This window comes from Rhinopithecus roxellana, chromosome 19, assembly GCF_007565055.1.
Source record: "Rhinopithecus roxellana isolate Shanxi Qingling chromosome 19, ASM756505v1, whole genome shotgun sequence".
NCBI lineage: Eukaryota > Metazoa > Chordata > Mammalia > Primates > Cercopithecidae > Rhinopithecus > Rhinopithecus roxellana.
The window spans coordinates 16329256-16348912 of record NC_044567.1 but is presented as its reverse complement, the minus strand read 5'-3'; the positions used below and the strand labels follow the sequence as shown (position 1 = coordinate 16348912).

General features: G+C 43.9%; 2 protein-coding genes across 2 annotated transcripts; both read left to right on the top strand.

Annotated features, from left to right (window-relative positions):
* Window positions 1-3215: 3215 nt before the first annotated feature.
* Window positions 3216-5133, top strand: LOC104658497 (keratin-associated protein 16-1). Its single transcript, XM_010358559.2, has one exon. It carries the CDS (start codon window positions 3216-3218, stop codon window positions 4767-4769), a length of 1554 nt encoding a protein of 517 aa, XP_010356861.2. The 3' UTR covers window positions 4770-5133.
* A 4523-nt stretch (window positions 5134-9656) lies between these two features.
* KRTAP29-1 (keratin associated like protein 29-1) lies at window positions 9657-10679 on the top strand. The gene has a single exon (XM_010358558.1). It carries the CDS (start codon window positions 9657-9659, stop codon window positions 10677-10679), a length of 1023 nt encoding a protein of 340 aa, XP_010356860.1.
* Window positions 10680-19657: the final 8978 nt, after the last annotated feature.

Here is a 19657-nt window from a genome sequence, read left to right as displayed (position 1 = left end):
CTTTTCTTTTTTTTCTTTTTGAGACAGAGTCTATCTTTGCCACCCAGGCAGGAGTGCAGTGGCTTGATCTTGGCTCACTGCAACCTCTACCTCCCAGGTTCAAGTGATTCTCCTGCCTCAGCCTCCCAAGCATTTGGGATTAGAGGTGTGCACCACCATGCCTGGCTAATTTTTGTATTTTTAGTGGGGATGGGGTTTCGCCATGTTGGCCAATCTGGTCTCAAACTCCTGACCTCAGGTGACCCGCCTGCCTCAGCCTCCCAAAGTGTTGGGATTACAGGCATGAGCCATGGTTCCTGGCCCATTTATTCATTTTTTTAAATTTTTAAATTTTTTAATTTTTTTTAATTTTTATTTTTTTAATTTTTTTTTTATTATACTTTAAGTTCTAGGGTACATGTGCATAACGTGCAGGTTTGTTACATATGTATACTTGTGCCATGTTGGTGTGCTGCACCCGTCAACTCGTCAGCACCCATCAATTCATCATTTATATCAGGTATAACTCCCAATGCAATCCCTCCCCCCTCCCCCTCCCCCTCCCCATGATAGGCCCCGGTGTGTGATGTTCCCCTTTCCGAGTCCAAGTGATCTCATTGTTCAGTTCCCACCTATGAGTGAGAACATGCAGTGTTTGGTTTTCTGTTCTTGTGATAGTTTGCTAAGAATGATGGTTTCCAGCTGCATCCATGTCCCTACAAAGGACGCAAACTCATCCTTTTTTATGGCTGCATAATATTCCATGGTGTATATGTGCCACATTTTCTTAATCCAGTCTGTCACAGATGGACATTTGGGTTGATTCCAAGTCTTTGCTATTGTGAATAGTGCCGCAATAAACATACGTGTGCATGTGTCTTTATAGCAGCATGATTTATAATCCTTTGGGTATATACCCAGTAGTGGGATGGCTGGGTCATATGGTACATCTAGTTCTAGATCCTTGAGGAATTGCCATACTGTTTTCCATAATGGTTGAACTAGTTTACAATCCCACCAACAGTGTAAAAGTGTTCCTATTTCTCCACATCCTCTCTAGCACCTGTTGTCTCCTGACTTTTTAATGATTGCCATTCTAACTGGTGTGAGATGGTATCTCATTGTGGTTTTGATTTGCATTTCTCTGATGGCGAGTGATGATGAGCATTTTTTCATGTGTCTGTTGGCTGTATGAATGTCTTCTTTTGAGAAATGTCTGTTCATATCCTTTGCCCACTTTTTGATGGGGTTGTTTTTTTCTTGTATATTTGTTTGAGTTCTTTGTAGATTCTGGATATTAGCCCTTTGTCAGATGAGTAGATTGCAAAAATTTTCTCCCATTCTGTAGGTGGCCTGTTCACTCTGATGGTAGTTTCTTTTGCTGTGCAGAAGCTCCTTAGTTTAATTAGATCCCATTTGTCAATTTTTGCTTTTGCTGCCGTTGCTTTTGGTGTTTTAGACATGAAGTCCTTGCCCATGCCTATGTCCTGAATGGTATTACCTAGGTTTACTTCTAGGGTTTTTATGGTATTAGGTCTAACATTTAAGTCTCTAATCCATCTTGAATTAATCTTCGTATAAGGAGTAAGGAAAGGATCCAGTTTCAGCTTTCTACTTATGGCTAGCCAATTTTCCCAGCACCATTTATTAAATAGGGAATCCTTTCCCCATTTCTTGTTTCTCTCAGGTTTGTCAAAGATCAGATGGCTGTAGATGTGTGTTATTATTTCTGAGGACTCTGTTCTGTTCCATTGGTCTATAGCTCTGTTTTGGTACCAGTACCATGCTGTTTTGGTTACTGTAGCCTTGTAGTATAGTTTGAAGTCAGGTAGCGTGACGCCTCCAGCTTTGTCCTTTTGACTTAGGATTGTCTTGGCAATGCGGGCTCTTTTTTGGTTCCATATGAACTTTAAGGCAGTTTTTTCCAATTCTGTGAAGAAACTCATTGGTAGCTTGATGGGGATGGCATTGAATCTATAAATAACCTTGGGCAGTATGGCCATTTTCACGATATTGATTCTTCCTATCCATGAGCATGGTATGTTCTTCCATTTGTTTGTGTTCTCTTTTATCTCACTGAGCAGTGGTTTGTAGTTCTCCTTGAAGAGGTCCTTTACATCCCTTGTAAGTTGGATTCCTAGGTATTTTATTCTCTTTGAAGCAATTGTGAATGGAAGTTCATTCCTGAATTGGCTCTCTGTTTGTCTGTTACTGGTGTATAAGAATGCTTGTGATTTTTGCACATTAATTTTGTATCCTGAGACTTTGCTGAAGTTGCTTATCAGCTTAAGGAGATTTTGGGCTGAGACAATGGGGTTTTCTAAATATACAATCATGTCATTTGCAAACAGGGACAATTTGACTTCTTCTTTTCCTAACTGAATACCCTTGATTTCTTTCTCTTGCCTGATTGCCGTAGCCAGAACTTCCAACACTATGTTGAATAGGAGTGGTGAGAGAGGGCATCCCTGTCTTGTGCCAGTTTTCAAAGGGATTTTTTCCAGTTTTTGCCCATTCAGTATGATATTAGCTGTGGGTTTGTCATAAATAGCTCTTATTATTCCATTTATTCATTTCTAATGGTGGAGAAAAATCTCTGCCTCGTGGGATTTCTGGTGATTTTAAGTAAGATCGTTGCTGTGAGGTGCAGTCATTTAAAATCCAGTCCAGTTGTTCTTCTCCCAACTGAATTCATCACCTCTCCTCTCAATTAATCTCTTTATGTCTATTGTTGAACTTATCATTGTTATGCAGTGAGTTTGTCTGCACACTTATCTGCCCACTAGACAGCAAGATCCAAGAGAATGGGTGAATAGGTCTTATTCCTGTGGCATCCTTTGAACCCAACCCAGGGCCTGGTGTGGAAGACTAGAAGGTGGATAAATTATAAGTTTCATTCTTCTTTCCCTGTTCACAATGCTCAGAAACATAGATCATCCAGTTTGGAGGTGAGGGTGCTTCTTCCAAGAATACTTGTAGCTCTGAGGATTCCAAATTTAGCACATCAATAAATAAACAGCTTCTTTATGGGTAGCTAAACAGCTTCCAGATCAACAAAAGGTGGTATAATAAGATGTTCCTCTGCAAACTGGCCCAAACAACAATGAGGAAAAGATGCAGGAGTCCCAAACAGAACACGCCAGTGAGGGGATATAAAAGTGAGGGCCTCAGGGAGCTGTCACAGTCCGGCAGCGACCACTCAGCACTCAGCACAAGGAAGCACGGCCACCTCCACCATGTCTGGTAGTTGCTGTTCTAGGAAATGCTTCTCCGTGCCAGCCATCTCTCTCTGCTCCACCGAGGTGAGCTGTGGAGGCCCCATCTGCCTGCCCAGTTCCTGCCAGAGCCAGACATGGCAGCTGGTGACTTGTCAAGATAGCTGCGGATCATCCAGCTGTGGGCCACAGTGCTGTCAACCCTCCTGTCCCGTGAGCAGCTGTGCCCAACCCCTGTGCTGTGAGCCTGCCATTTGTGAGCCTTCTTGCTCCGTGAGCAGCTGCTGCCAACCCGTGTGCTGTGAGGCCACCACCTGTGAGCCTTCTTGCTCCGTGAGCGGCTGCTGCCAACCTGTGTGCTTCGAGGCCACCATTTGTGAGCCTTCTTGCTCCGTGAGCAGCTGTGCTCAACCTGTGTGCTGTGAGCCTGCTATTTGTGAGCCTTCTTGCTCCGTGAGCAGCTGCTGCCAACCTGTGTGCTGTGAGCCTGCTATTTGTGAGCCTTCTTGCTCTGTGAGCAGCTGCTGCCAACCTGTATGCTCTGAGGCCACTTCCTGCCAACCAGTCCTCTGTGTGCCCACTTCCTGCCAGCCTGTCCTCTGCAAATCCAGCTGCTGCCAGCCAGTTGTCTGTGAGCCCAGCTGCTGTTCAGCTGTCTGCACCCTGCCTAGTTCCTGCCAACCTGTGGTCTGTGAGCCTGCCTGCTGTCAGCCAGTGTGCCCGACACCTACCTGCTCTGTGACCAGTGGCTGCCAGGCTGTCTGCTGTGACCCCAGCCCTTGTGAGCCATCTTGCTCAGAGTCTAGCATCTGCCAGCCAGCTACCTGTGTGGCTCTGGTCTGTGAGCCAGTTTGCCTCCGCCCTGTCTGCTGTGTTCAGAGCCCGTGCCAGCCATCTTGTGTCCCCAGCACTTGCCAAGAGGCTTCTTGTTGTGTCTCCAGTATCTGCCAACCCATCTGCTCTGAGCCCAGCCCCTGCTCACCAACTGTCTGTGTGCCCAGTCCATGCCAACCTACTTGCTATGTGGTCAAGCGCTGTCGTTCTGTCTGCCCTGAGCCAGTTTCCTGCCCATCTACCTCCTGCCGACCTCTTTCCTGCCGTCCAGGGTCTTCTGCATCTGCCATCTGCCAACCAACTTGTCCTAGGACTTTCTACATACCCAGTTCCAGCAAAGGGCCTTGCAGTGCTACGGTTTCCTACCGCCCGGTCTCCCGTCCAATCTGCCGTCCAATCTGCTCTGGACTCTTCACCTATAGGCAGCCGTATGTGACATCCATCTCCTACCGTCCCTCTTGTTACCGCCCATGCTACTCCATCCTGCGCCGCCCAGCCTGTGTCACTTCCTACTCTTACCGCCCAGTCTGCTTCCGCCCATCTTGCACTGAGTCCGACTCTTGCAAACGGGATTGCAAAAAATCCACTTCCAGCCAAGTGGATTGTGTTGACTCAACCCCCTGCAAGGCGGATGTCTCAGAAGAAGGTCCCTGCCAGCCCACTGAGGCCAAACCCATCAGCCCAACCAACCGTGAGGCTGCAGCAGCTCAGCCTGCTGCCAGCAAGCCTGCCAACTGCTAAACCGGCTTCAGCCCCCAATTCTTGCAAAGCAAGCCACCAGCTAGAGACAAAACTACACTGTCCTCCCCAAAGTTCATTATGACTTAGCTAAGAGCTCTTTCTTTCTGCATTGTTACTCACCATCTGCTTACACCTCAAAGAACTCATCAGAAATGTCAGTATCCTGATCACCGAAATGAAGGCCTTCTGGACAGTGAGAGGGAGACATTCCAGGTTCTTGTCTTCTGCTGCAATTAAGCTGAGAAGAACCACTTTGCCATATCATCTCAGGTCTCTTTCCTGCATGTAGTATTTTCTGTCACCATGTATGTGCTCCCTTGCTATGCATGCTTGTGTTCCTTAGGGACTTCTCCAATCAGGTAAAACATGTAACTGTCCAATAAAGGTGGTTAAGCTGAAGCGACTTGCTGTTCTCCTTGCTCTTCCATTAATGCCATAGTCTCATCAGTGACTTGCTTCTTCTTCGACAGCAGCTTCATTCAACCATCCATCCAGCCACCCATCCCTCAGGCATAATTAGATAGCAGCTAGGTGCCAGGGATTGTGTTTAGCTCTAAGGATAAACAGAAGTCTCAGTCTTTGCTCTCAAGAAGCGCACTCTCTGGTGGGCAGCAATTATGACATTCCTTTGTGCCAAGTACTCGGAGATAAGCACAGAGCACCATGAACTCAGCAGAGCGTGGTGGGGGAACAAGGAAAGAATTATTGGAGAATGTGATACTGGCATTGAGTCTTTCAGTATGAGCAGGAATTAACCAGCTACAAACAGGAAAGGAAAAGTTTTCTAGGCAAAGGAGACACGTACAAGTGAATGGGGCTTGAGAGCAAATTGTTCATTAGATGAGGCGTGGGCAGAGTTGTTCTTCGAGGAATGAGCCACGAGGTCAGATTGTAGACAGTAATCTGCTATGTTGGGCCTTGCATGCTAGACAGAGGTGTTTGGATTTGATGCAGGGCTGACATGAAGGCATCAAGGGGCTGCATGCAGGGAGGTGACAGGAAGAGCACTGGGTTTTGGAACATCCCTCTGGCCTTGGTGTGGAGAACTCAATGGAAGAACATGGTTCTGGATATAGAGAGGCTGGGGAGGAAAGGAAGCCAATTGTTTTTGGGTCCACAGTGGAAGAAAAATAAGTGGAGATCAGAGACCATACTTACAGCAAAGAAGGTTGGGTAACTTGGATTTCTTGTGTGAGAATTTTGTTTATGTTCTCCTAGTTCCTCCAAGACACTCATAGGATAAATTCCATATCTTACAATCTCCAAGGACAGAGTCTCTTCAAAGCAGTCACTTCCTACACTTAGTGCACAGAATGGAGGCCTATTCCTTGTCCTCAAGGTGCAGGTTGAGTCATCAAGAGCACAGTGTGAGGGTCGACCAGGGCTTCTCAACTCCAGCGTTATTGACATTTTGGGCTGGGTGATTCTTTGTTGTAATAGCTGTCCTGTGAATTGTAGGATGTTAAGCAGCATCGCTGGCCTCTATGAACCAGATTCTAGTAGCATCCCTTGAGGGTGATGATCACAAACGTCTCTAGACATTGCCAAACATTGCCTGGGAGTGCAAAAATCACCCCTGCTTGAGAATCACTGGGTCAGACTATGGCAGAGGGAGAAAGTCAAAAGCAAAACTTACCACATTGATGTTGAAGTTACTGTCTCATCAAGCCATTGGGATTTATCATTGTCTCCTTCCAGAGTCAAGAGGGGAGCTGGCCAGCCGGATGCTGTGGCTAATGCCTGTAATCCCAGCACTTTGGGAGGCCCAGGTGGGCAAATCATCTGAGGTCAGGAGTTCAAAACCAGCCTGGCCAACATGGTGAAACCCCACCTCTACTAAAAATACAAAAATTAGCTGGTTGTGGAGGCACACACCTGCAGTCCCAGTTACTAGGAGATTGAGGCAGGAGAATTGCTTGAACCCGGGAGGAGGAGGTTGCAGTGAGCCAAGATTGCGCCATTGCACTCCAACCTGGGTGACAGAGAGAGACTCCGTCTAAACAAACAAACAAACAAACAAACAAAAAAACACAAAGAGAGAGAGAGAGGAGTTGGCTAGGGTTTTGAACCTCTGTACCAAGCACTGGACTAAGTATTTCATACGGATTACAGCAATTCTGTGAAGTAATATGTATTCTCTCCTATTTTTTCCCTGTACATAAGATGCAGAATTTGAAGGACAAACAATCCAAATGCCCATCCATGGATAAGTAAATTGTAGTATATTCACACAATGGGATATCATACTGTGAAAATGACTGGACATGGTGACATGCAATAGCATGGGCGAATCTTACCAACATAATGTTGATTGATATAAACAAGCTCCAGAAAACCATACGTGTGTGTATATATTTATGTATATTAATATAATGTGTATATATATATACACACACACACTCATACGTGAGTGTATTGTTCAAAAACCGCAGGCACACATATGTATGAGTATACATGCATTTATACACATACGCACATACACAAACATATATATACACACACACACATATATATAAAGGGAGTGATAAAATTCACGATTGTCGTGGCTAACAAGTAACAGGCAAATGACTAAAACCCAATTCTTTCCAAAGCCTAGGTTCTGTGTGGATCATCATATTTCTCAATGTGGTCACAACGTGTCTTTGTTGATACATTGGGTGTTTTTAGTGCCTTGAACTACAGCAAGACAGCTGTTCTTGCGATGGAGAGGTTCCTTTAGGAGGAAAGAAAACAAGAGCAGAATCACTTAGAGAAAAACAGATGTAGAATGGATTGCTTTAAAACTATAAAAGTGGTATAGGATACTGGACTGAAGATGATGTGATTTTTCATTTATACTCATGTTCCCATTTTGATTGACATATTTGGTAAGACTGAAAGTATTAAATACTTCCTTTGGGAAGATGAAGAGCTTTGGGGTGTAAATATTCAGCAATAAAACACAGTGCATGGATTCCTGCAGATTGAAAGATGCCAACATGAATAGAGACAAGAAGGAGGGCAAAAGAAATGATCCATGGTGTGACATAGAAACCAATTGTGGGGAAAAAGGTGTTTCAAAGACAGGGAGAAGGTTTTCCAGACATTGTTCTGATCAAAAACGTTTCTCTTCTTTTTAAAATGAGGGTGAGGAGGGTGCCAAGGAGAAGGCATTTTGTGGCTGGGGGTTTGCAAAGTACCCTCCAGCATTTCCAGTATTTTCAATAATTTGTGAAGCAACCAAAACAAACAAACACCCACAAAAAACGAATCTGAGACACGGCAGTGCAGTCTATGAAATCGCCATACTTTGAAGACTTAGGTAATTAGCTAACACATCCAACAGACTGAGTTAGTGGCAGACCCAGAAATCAAGGCCAGCCCCATCTGGCTCCCCACACTGTGATCATTCCACTCTGTCATGCGCCTCCAGCATGAACCAGGCCAGGACGTTAGCTGGTGTAGAACACTGGACCTGGCTGGTGATGTGGAGCCAGGACAAGCCCAGAGGAAAAACAGAAGGGCCAAGAAAGTCCCTCATGAATTCCCCTTGGAAGCGATTGGTTTAACACTAACACCACTTTTCAGTGATTTTTTTTTTATTATCACTTCTGGCTGTTGTGTTTTTATTTGTATAGAATTCATATGCTGTTGATGCCCTAGGGTGGGTTTGATCCTTCTTGATGAAACATTTCGCAGTTTTTAAAATTTCCAAAATTAAAAGACTGTGTTTGAGTGTATTGATAAGCAGAGGTAAGTACTCACACCAGTGCGGTCTAGTTGCTGATTACAGTCACTGGAATGGGCGGAGGATCCCCAGGATGGGGCCTGGGCAACCTGCCCACGAGCTGGCCTGCTGCCATAGGAGTGTCAGCCTGCAGCCACTATATCAGTGTCGCCCTCTCCCTGCCTCCCCAGAGTCAGGGGGTCTAACAGGTGGTTAAGATCAGGGGTCTGGCGGTCAGACAAAGCTAGGTTTGAATTTTGTTTCTATGCCTTATCGTTTGCATAATTTGGGGAACATGATTTAAAATCTGTGAGTTAGTTTTGCCACTTCTTCCGGTTTTTTCTTTTCTGTTCTAAACAAATATTGAGAGGAACCAATTTGGGGGAGATTTTAGGCTTCCTAAAAAGGCCAATGAAGTTTTACATTTTAATATTAACTTCGTTTTAAACCTGGTTTCTTCTTTATAACTTTTTTTTTTTTTTTTTTTTGCCACTTCTAACATAGTGATAACAATTATACTTACTAAAGTCATTGTGAGGATCCAATGAAAAATGCAGTCAAGGGCTTGGTCTAGTAACTATGTAATAAATGAAAGCCATTTCTGTTGTTATTATTAGTAATAGTACAGTAAACAAGTTTCAGGAACGCTAAATGGGAAGGTTTTAAAAAGAGGTGGAGGCACTTAAGTGTCCCTGGGTTCCATGGACTAATTTTCCATTTCCCTTCTTGACACCCCCTCCCCAAACTGGGTCAAGGCTTCATTTCTGATTGAATGGCGCAAAGCTGCATTCCTGGAGGAAGAGCAGGGCTGCTCTGGCTTGGTAGAGGCCTCCTGATGAAAGGTTAGTGCCAGGAAAGGCCTGCTTCAGTAAGGCTGGGGAGCAACCTGTAAAAGAGACAGCTCATCCAAGAGCAGGCGCCGTGTCAACGAATCCAAATGCAGTGCAGAACTCCCGACTCAACAGACACATTTTCAAAGTTGGAGCAACATCTCCCAGGCTCCTGAAGCCTGTTAATCAGATGTTTGCATGCAAGTGAGTAAAAACAATAACAAGGAAAGATGCTGCATGTCGTGCCAGCACCCCTAGTGAAGGACTATAAAAGCCCCTCTGTATCGGATGTCTTTCAAATGCAGGTATACTGAGCTTGCGACTTCCCAGATTTCGGTCAGCACCAGCACCATGGCAGACAGCTGTTGTCCTGGAAACACCACAGCCATTCCAGCTGTGCCCGCCATCACCACATACCCAATTAGAAGCGACTTTCGGCATGCTCTCTGTTTGCCTAGTTCCTGCCACAGCAGAACGTGGCAACTGGTCACATGCCAAGAAAGCTGTCAGCCATGCATTGGTGCCCCAAGTGGCTGTGATCCTGCTTCGTGTCAACCTACCTGCCTCCCAGCAACGTCTTGTGTGGGTTTTGTTTGCCAACCTATGTGCTCCCACGCAGCCTGCTATCAGTCTGGCACTGGTCAGCCTCCTTGTCTGGTTAGCTCATGTCAGCCATCCTGCTCGGAATCTACTTGTCAGGAAAAGTGCTGCAATGCCAGTCCCTGCCAGCAAAACTCCTGCCAGGAACCTGTCTGCATGTCTGGATCATATCAGGCAGCTTGTGGCCAATCAGTCTGCTGTGATGCTGGATCCTGCCAGCCATCCTGCTCTGAAGTGACCTCCTGTCCGGAAACTTCTTGCCTACCAACTGTCTGTACAGTTAGTCCATGCCAAACAACTTGGTGCCAAGGAAGTTCATGTCAACCCGTCAGTGGTGAAGGCCAGCCCTGTAAATCAACTTATTATCAACCCATCTGCTACATTTTCAAGCCTTGCCAATCAGCCCTCTACATGCCTGTTTCCTGCCAGCCATCGACTTGTGTGTTCAGTTCTTGCAATACTACTTGCTGCGTGCCTTCCCTTTGCCAGCCACTTCACTGCCAACCGGCTGCTTCCACATGCTTCATCTACCAGCCAGTGGCTAACTGCCAGGTCCCTTGTTCCACAAAAGACTGTTGCAAACCAGCTTCCTGTGACACTATGATTTCTGGCCAACCAACTTGTGATGGACCCACTTCCTATAACCAGAGTGGCTGCAAATCAGCTTGCTGTGTGACTGGTTTAGGCACATCACCCAGTGGTGCCTCCAATTGCTTGCCAACTTCATGCCAACCCAGCTGTGAGTCCAGCTTCTGCAAGGCAACACTTCATTAATGGAGCACTCTTCACACCTCCTCTGAGGGTCTGCCGCTGTCTATAAATGCATAGCCATCCCTGGGTGCCTGCCTCCCACCGAGTACAAATGCTGCCTGCTTTCTGACTTTACCATGAGTCTACCTCCACATTCTCTTCAGGTGCTGACCAGGGAAATTGTCCAGGCACAAAGAGATCTTTCTTAACCAAGAATAACCTTTCAGCAACCATGGACTACCACACTGCTGCTTGCATTTCCTGATGATGTCAATTCATTTCACTTCAGCAAATCCTCTCTTGTTTATCTTTCTTGATGCTGCCTGGTCTTTCAGAAGACGCTTTTGCTGCCAGCTGCTAATAAAAATGTGACTGGTTAAGTATGATAAATAAGACTCTTGGAGTGCTTTCATTCCTACGCACACCCTATGGAGATTTCCTTCAGGTCACATTCGAGCACAGTGAGCTTGAGTCATCTAAGTCAGTGGGTCTGCATTGGTCTGCAAGGGTAGCTGGTGTCTAGGATTATAGATTCTCCAGCTGGACGAGAGTAAGGGTGAACAGTTCACTGGCTTCCAAAATTTTCAGCACCAAGAGTTCTTTTGAGTTGAGTGGGCTCACTTTCCCCACAGTGAGTAGACAGGAAGTCAACAGCAAAAATGGTTCTGGAAAGCCACAGAGGAAAACAAACATGAGGTATTGGCCATGGAGAATTGCTTAGGGTTAATTCAATTTTTTTTTTTTTTTTTTGAGATGGGGTTTTTACTCTTATTGCCCAGGCTGGAGGGCAATGGCGTGATCTCAGCTCACCGCAACCTCCACCTCCCAGATTCAAGCAATTCTCCTGCCTCTGCCTCCCGAGTAGCTTGGATTACAGGCATGTGTCACCACGCCAGCTAATTTTCGAATTTTTTTTTTTTTTTAGTAGAGACAGGATTTCTCCATGTTGATCAGGCTGGTCTCAAACTCCTGACCTCAGGTGATCTGCCCACCTTGGCCTCCCAAAGTGCTGTGATTACAGGCATGAACCACCACGCTCGGCCAAGATTCATTCTAATGATCAATTTACCTAGTCACCAATTTAAATAGAATTAAAAACTCTTTAGAATTTTTTTGTCAGTTTGTTTGTTTGCTGCTTTTTTGACACTTTAAGAGACAGTTTTAAGAACAATTAGTTGAAGGGAATGTAAATGGGTAGGCTGATTTTCTTTTGGGGAAATCTTAGAGGAAGATTTACAGTGTTTTCTTGCAGCAATGGCACAGGGTCTTTCCTCCAGGGGATTCAGCCTCTCCTGTAATCAAGGAGTTCTGTGTCTGTGAAATAATTTAGATCTAAAATTGCATGAAAGGTCATGACCCTCTACTGCGACAACTCAAGTCATAATGTTTGGCTACCAGGCCCTAAGTTTGTTGAGTAGACCAAGTTATGCTCTAATAGGCCACCTATACATTTTGTTTCTAGGGATGCTGTGATCAATGAGCCACTGCCAAAGAGCCCTGTAGGCCAAGGTACTTCGATGGTTGGTATGCTCCTCCTGTCATTCCCAGTAGATGTGCCTACCTTATCTTTTGGGGTGGGTAAGTACTGCTAACTTTTCTCTGCTGCTCTGGGATTTCCTACTCCCCTCTGATACCAGGGAGTCCATTTTGAGGAGGTCAGCCCCTACCATCTGGCCTACAGTGAAGAGCTAACTAACACAAAGCTGTTCAAGGACTCCTCTTGTTGATGCATTTCTCAATGAAGGGGGTGTCTTCTAGGCTTTTATGTGGAACATAGTTGTGGGGTGCAGACTGTGTATGGTAAATGCAGTCTAATGTTCTCTTTCCCTGTGCCTTTGGTCTCTCTCCTCCGCATCATGCTAGAGAAGTTCTGGCATCTCAGCCTCATTACATGTAGATCACTGTTGAGTTCAAGTTTCAGTACATTAAACAAGCTATTTTAGCCGCCTACAGTTGCATGGTTAAATGTGATAAATCTGAAATCTCTAGTGAGTGCAATCACATCAACAAATTTGGGTCAATCTAGTGTTATATTCCTCGTTCCTTGGTCTAGACCTTTAAAAGTCTATTTTTTGTACATGTTCTTGTAGGTTTCTGCAGATATGTATTAGTAAAATCTTGCAAGTCTTTTGGTGTGTAAGCAAGTTTCTCCTGGGTTGTAGCATGCTCCTGTCCACTTAGAGTATGTTGAAATTTGACTCTAGTTATGAATCTCGTGGCAACAGTGGTGGTTGTGATGGATTCTAAGGAGAGCAAGCATCCTGTTTCAAGGCCACTCCAGCTGAGGTTATCACAGGATTTTCAATAAGGGCACGCCACTCTTCTCAAGACAGTGGAGGGTCAGTTTACTTGTTTCCACTGTAAGGGAGGTTCAGAGTGACTCTCACACAAATAAATGTTGTGTTTGATTTTCAGAAATCTTGGCCCTGTGGCTATAAGAAATAAGTGATTCCTTTAGGGTTGTCATGGAAACTCTAGATGATGACTTGAACTCAGGGTTAAATGACTTGGGCTCAAGATTTTCTTTCTGCCAGCACTGAAAAGCACCCAAAATGATACACCACCTGAGTCCTTACAGTCATCATTACAGCCATGAGGGTCAAGTGGCCATTTGACTGTCATGACACTTGACTTGATTGGTACCTCGCCACAATTAATCACAAGTGACGGCTTGATGAATCATGATGCTACACCATGCCATGGATTATTTTCATTTCATTTCCCACTGGCAAGAATCTTAGCACTGTGCTCAAGCCCACGGGTATGACCAAATCAATCTCCAAATCCTATCTTTACGGAAGATTTTTTTTCCTGGTACCATTCCCAGTACCAATTCTTTATCAGTCAGAGTCTAATCAGGGGGAGAAAAATCCATATATTAATTTGTACAGGGATGGTTAATATAAAGAATTATTAACTATTACAGGGGATTGAGATAAAGGGGGACTGGCTAGTGGGAGATAAAAAGAACACTAAAAAATACAGAAATAGCAGATATTAAAATCTGTTACTGCTCCTAGGTCTGAGATAGGAAGATAATTCCCCACCCTCACCCCCAGGCTGAAGTCCAGACTGTGTTGGAGAGAACACAGCTGTGACTCACTGGATGGTGGTGAGGTTTGCTGAGATGCCACACTGGTGGACTTGCTGGAAATTTGCTCTGTGGAAAGCCACGTGCATTGCAAGACTTGGTCACCATGAATCCACATGTGCTGCCTGTGCCTGGTGAAGAACACAGAAGCCAGGGAGAGAATACCTCTTTCCTCCAGTGTCTTTCCAGTCCTTTCTATTGACAAAGCTTAACATTGTGTCAGCTGGCCAAGGAGAAATATTCGTAGGATCCCTCTGTATTATCATAGAGCAGGCAATGAAGGGTGTATTTGTAGGTGAGCAGCAATAATTTAGTAACTAGAACACAAATCTTCATAGTTCACATTTTTTTTTTGTCACTGATGTATACTTTGGAGCTGTAGAGAGATTATTAGTGGTTCTATCCCCAGTTTCAGAATCACAAGGGTCACAGTCATGAAAGAAGATTCTGGGTCAAAAAAGAGGGGGATGGCCATAAGAACAAAATCTAGCATCTGAACATGGAAGTGTCTAGGTGGAGAATTTCTACCCGTAGTTGAATTGACTAATGTCAGCATTGGTAATTCTGCTTCTTGAATCCCTAGATACAGGTGGGCTTATCATTTCAACAGTTCAAGTAGCTAGATCTGTTCTAGTTTTCTGATGGGTATTTTCCTTTATGTCTAACTATGTATGGCTATTGCCTTCAGTACCTTTTCTACCCACACACACACACACATACATGCATGCATACACATGCACTCACACACTCAGACACACATGCACACACACACACACACTACATTTCAATTTAGTTATATGGCTGCACTTAAGTTGATTTGTTTGCTCCATGATTTATAATTGCCTATAAAACATGCCTAGCCAAATCTGAGTAAAGAGCACTAAAAGACTGATTTTAGCATTTTAGCCTTCCCCATCTAACTGGCCCAGCTGATATCACCCCCTTCTGCCCCCCTGCCTTTTGGATGACTCCTGTCCCAGTTTAAATGATTGGGCTTCTCTCCTTATGTCTTGATGACCAGTGCCCTGACTTTCTCCTAGATCGGGACTTCTCCCCAGCCTGAGGAGGGACCTTAGGATCTGCTCATAAACTTACCTGATGCTCACTGGCTGAGCATCTCTTGTTTCAATCCTCTCAATCACTGTGGTTTGTGGTTCTCAGTAGTTAAATAGGTCTTGCCAGTATGTGTGGGACATTCTAAAAAAAATCCTTATAGATGAAGGAAAACTAACCAAAAGAGCCCTGGAATAATAAGACATCAAGGTCCATACTGTCTGTGCATAGGCTGAGCTGGGACCTGAGTGGAAGGGAGGGGCATGATGTCAGGTGTGGAGGGTGGGCTCTGTATAGAGATAACTTCCCCAGAAACTTGCAGCTTTTCCTATTCTGGTGCCTCAACATACCAAAGTCATACCTTTTGCACTAGTAGGTGTGATCTTTTCTTTGTTTTTCTTATGATGTTTTACTCCATCCCAGGGAAGAAGTTTTTGATGAAATGTTATGGGCCTAATTAAAATAAATTATTTATTTGGTTATTTATATGGAATATAGGACTCACCCAATCCCCAACCCCTTCTCTCTCTCTATCTTTTTTTTTTTTTTGAGAAAAAAAAATCCCAAAGTGTTGGGATTACAGGCGTTAGCCACCGCGCCCAGCCCCCAACTCTTTCTCTTTAAATCACTAGTTAGAAAGTTTATTTGTATAGAAGCAAAAAAAAATCAGTGCATTAACCTTTAGCATTCAAGTCAAAGTGTATCCTGTGGAAAGGTGATCAGGAATGTGGTAGACGAGAACCACCATTACATAAAGATACTTCCCTGTTGGCAATTCCTTTGCAGGGAGACTAGGACTTGCAGGTTAGCTAGGTGCCTGCTGGGTTCAACTAACTTGTCACTGAGAAAAGCACCGATCAAAGGGTGCAGGGGACAGTTCTATCTCTAATTAGGAACTTCACAGTGTGATCTCTCTGGTCACTGAGGGACAAGAGTATGGGTGTTTGCCTTATGACCTACTTGCAAATGCAACTCAGAGGAGGACCTCTATGTTGGCGGTGAGGAAAAAGCACTAGACCATGGCTCAAAGGAGAAGGATTGAGTCGCATCCTGGCCACTTATTTACTGTATGACCTTATGTAAGACCAATGTCCTAATCCACAACAGGAAGAAGTTAGTTTATTTTACCTCTGAGGGCTCATTTATTTACATGATCTTGTGAGTCTGTTGATGTGTTCTGTGAGGTTCTAAATATTCTCAAACTGATTAAGACTAAAGCCTCTTGCAACTCTGGAACCGATGGGAAAGAGATTTGGAAGGAAAAATTTTTAGTATGCCATAAAATAAGAAATGTGATTGACTAAATTATTTGCATCTGAGGTCCAAAAAGAAAATTAGAAACAAAAAGGAGGAGGGGGAGAGAGGGAACTTGGTATCACAAAGGAATTGCCATGGATGGAACGTCTCCCAGAAATGACATTTTTGTGGACACCCTGTGCAAAATCTCTCTTGAGACATGAATGGAAATTCATAGAAGATGAATCCTGAAGAAAGCCTGTGAAAGAATTCTCGAAAGTATTATTTCTGAGAGATTTCAAAATTAAAATAACAATTACATATTACTTTACAGGTGTTAGATTTGCAAAAAATAGTGTGCTATATCAGAGCCTAGCAAACTTATTCTGTAAAGGGCAGAGAGTATGTAATTTAGGCTTTGTGGGGCACATGGTCTCTGTTGCACCTACTGAATTTTGCCATTGTACCATTGCATTGTATCATTACATTTATAGACAATATGTAAGCAAATGAGTGTGGCTGGGTTCTAATAAAACTTTGTAAAAACAGGCTGAGGTTCTATCTGGCTCATGGTGAAACGGGAAAAGTTTCCTTGTTCCCCTCGCAGGGCGTGCAATGGGGCATGGCAATGGGGGCATGACTGGCTTCTTCCGTGCCCCGCTGCTCAAACTTCTAGGGGAAGCGTGTAGATGGGCAGGCTGTGGGGCTCTGACCCCACGGCAGCGTCTAGGGGTGAGTGTTTACAGCTGAAGCCCCAGTGGATGTGTGTACAGGGTACTCTTTCATGTTAGCCTCCCTCCATAGGTGGGTGGTGGTAGTTAGCTCAATTAGACTCCCTGCCTTATTGCAAGGACAGAGGGCTTTCTGTATCCCAGGGTTTCCTGCCTTGGTGTACTGGAAGAATCGGATCACACATGGGCTTGGAGGATGAGTGCAAGGTTTTGTTGAGTGGAAGTAGCTCTCAGCAGATGGTGGAGCCAGAAGGGGGATGGAGTGGGACGGTGGTTTTCCCTGGAGTTGGGCTGCTCAGTCAGGCTCCCCTCACCCCGCCCCCACAAACTCTCCACGGTTTCCCCAGTCGATGGCCTGTCGGCCTGCTGGCGTCTGCCGTGGCCTGTCGGTGTGCTCTTCCGCCGGTTTGTTTCTCTGGATGTCCAGCTGCCTGTGTCTCTTCCCACTAGGCACAGGATGAGGGCGCAGTGGGCCAGGGTGGTTTTGGGAAATGCAACATTTGGACACAAAAACAGAAATGCCTGTTCTCATTCATTCAGAAATTCCTGTTCCCTAGGTCCATGGGCAGAGTTGGGGTGGAGTCCTCGCCAGGGACCCAGTCTTCTTCTCCCAGCACTCCCTGCCCCCTGCCCCCTGCCCCCCTCCCATATCAATGGGCCATAGTTTTCTGACTCATGTGCTATATAATGCCAAGTGTTGGTGGGAGTGGAAATTTACATTAGCAATTTGCATTGCTAATGGGATTGTTGGCTTATTTGGTCACTTTAAAGAACAATCTGAAACCATTTATGTAAATTATGTAAGTGATGCTGCATGATCCAGCAATCCTGCCCCTGAGTGTGTATTTCCAGAAAATTCTCACACAGGTCCATAGAGGGGTGTACATACGGATGTTCACTGTAGCATCACCGTGGTGGCAAAAACATCAAAGGAAAGTTGGTGTCCACCACTGTGAAAGTGGATAGGCAACTTGGTGATTCTCTTCATGGAGTATTGTGCAGGAATTAGTAACAGTAGATTACATATACACAGTGTTGCATAGATGGATTTCTAAAAATTCTGCTTAAGGACAAACCAGAATGCTATTTATATAAAGTACATGTGTAATAAACAATAAATACTTTATAAGGATATATACAAATGAATTAAATAAATTTAATATACATTGAATATACGTTAGACAGAATAGCATAGAGGCCTATAGGAAAAGAAGGGAGTAAAGGCAGAAGAAGAAGTAAATTAACTGATATATAAGTACATAAAAAAATAAATAAGAGAGAGAGAGAGAGAGAGACTATGCCAAAATCACAGATGATAATAATTCAATTATTTACAACTGAGGTCCCAAAAGAATATTTTTTTAAAAAGGAAGGAGAGAGAGGGAACTTGAGAGCAGAAAGGAATTACCATAGATAGAATGTCTTCCAGAAATGACATTTTGATGGACACCCTGTTCAAATTCTCTCTCCCACATCTTCCATGGAGATTTCCATCATGCTAGAGGAAGGATATGGCTCTGGGAAGCAGAGGTACCTCATCTCACGTTGCACAGACTTTTCAACAATGTTTCTTACAAGAAGATGCAGACATTGTTTAAGGAGTTATATTAACTTTAATAATTTGTTTATTGATACCAGGATTCTCAAGACACCTGAAACTTCGAATTTCATTTTATAATAGTTTTTTTTTTCTGACCCATCTAAGTCTATCTCACAGTTTTTGTTGTTCCAATGACAGATTTCTCAGTCTTATAGGTGAATGTGTTTACTGGCCATCTGCCAACATGCAAACTTCACATTCTAAACAAGTCAGATGTGAAACATGGGTTGAGAAGCTTTGTATCTTTAACTATGCTTGGCAACAGTTTAAATGACATAGCATTTATTTTCTCCTTTTAAGTTTGCTAGAGTTTGTCCATAAAACATCTGAATCCCCTTTAATAAGCAATGTTCTGCCAAGCCTGAACATGTAACTAAATGTTTCTTTACCCTTATGTTCAGGGCAGGGGAACAATTTTAAAAACACAAGAAAATTTTGAGAAAAATATTACAAGAACCTGCCTCCCAGATTGGCATTTTCTTACTTCTGCTTTGGATCTTTAAAAAATTAATTGAAATGAAACACTGGACTTGTAAAGTTGAAGTCCCCTTTGTACCCTTCTTCAGCCTCATTTCCCTTTTTTCATCTCGGATATCACTTCTATCATAACTTTATTGTATATCCTCCCAGTCACTGTTAATTTATATAAAAATATAAACAACATCTCGTATTTATAAAGTATTTAAACAAGATCAATTATGAAGGATTGCAGATTTAAGAATTTACATATGAGATGTAAAATTATGTAATTTTACTTTTTAAATTTCATTATTGCTTTTAAGAACTGCGCATTTTGATACATGGACCTGTTTCATTATATTAGTTATCTATTGCTGCGTAACAGTTATCTCAAAATAGTGGCTGAAACAACAAATGTTTATTATCTCACTGTTGCTGTGGGTTAGAAAACTAGGTGTGGCTTAGCTAGATACCTCTACACTTGGAGTCTTTTATTAGGTGTTGGCTGGGACTGCGGTCACCTCATGGCTCAACTAGGGAAGGATTCACTGCCAAGCTCATTTATGTAGGCACTGGAAGGCCACTGGTTTGCACCAACTCTTAGCCAGAGATATCAGTTCCTTGCCTCATGGGCTTCTCCATACTCTGGCTGATTGTCCTCATGGCACAGCATCTGGATTCTCCCAGAGGAAGCGAAGAGAAAGAGACAGAGAGCAAGAGAGAGAACATTCAAGTGGAGGTCACAGTCCCTTTACAGCCTAACCTTACAACATGGTTTGGCTGTGTCCTCACCCAAATCTCATCTTGAATTGTAACTCCCACAATTCCCATA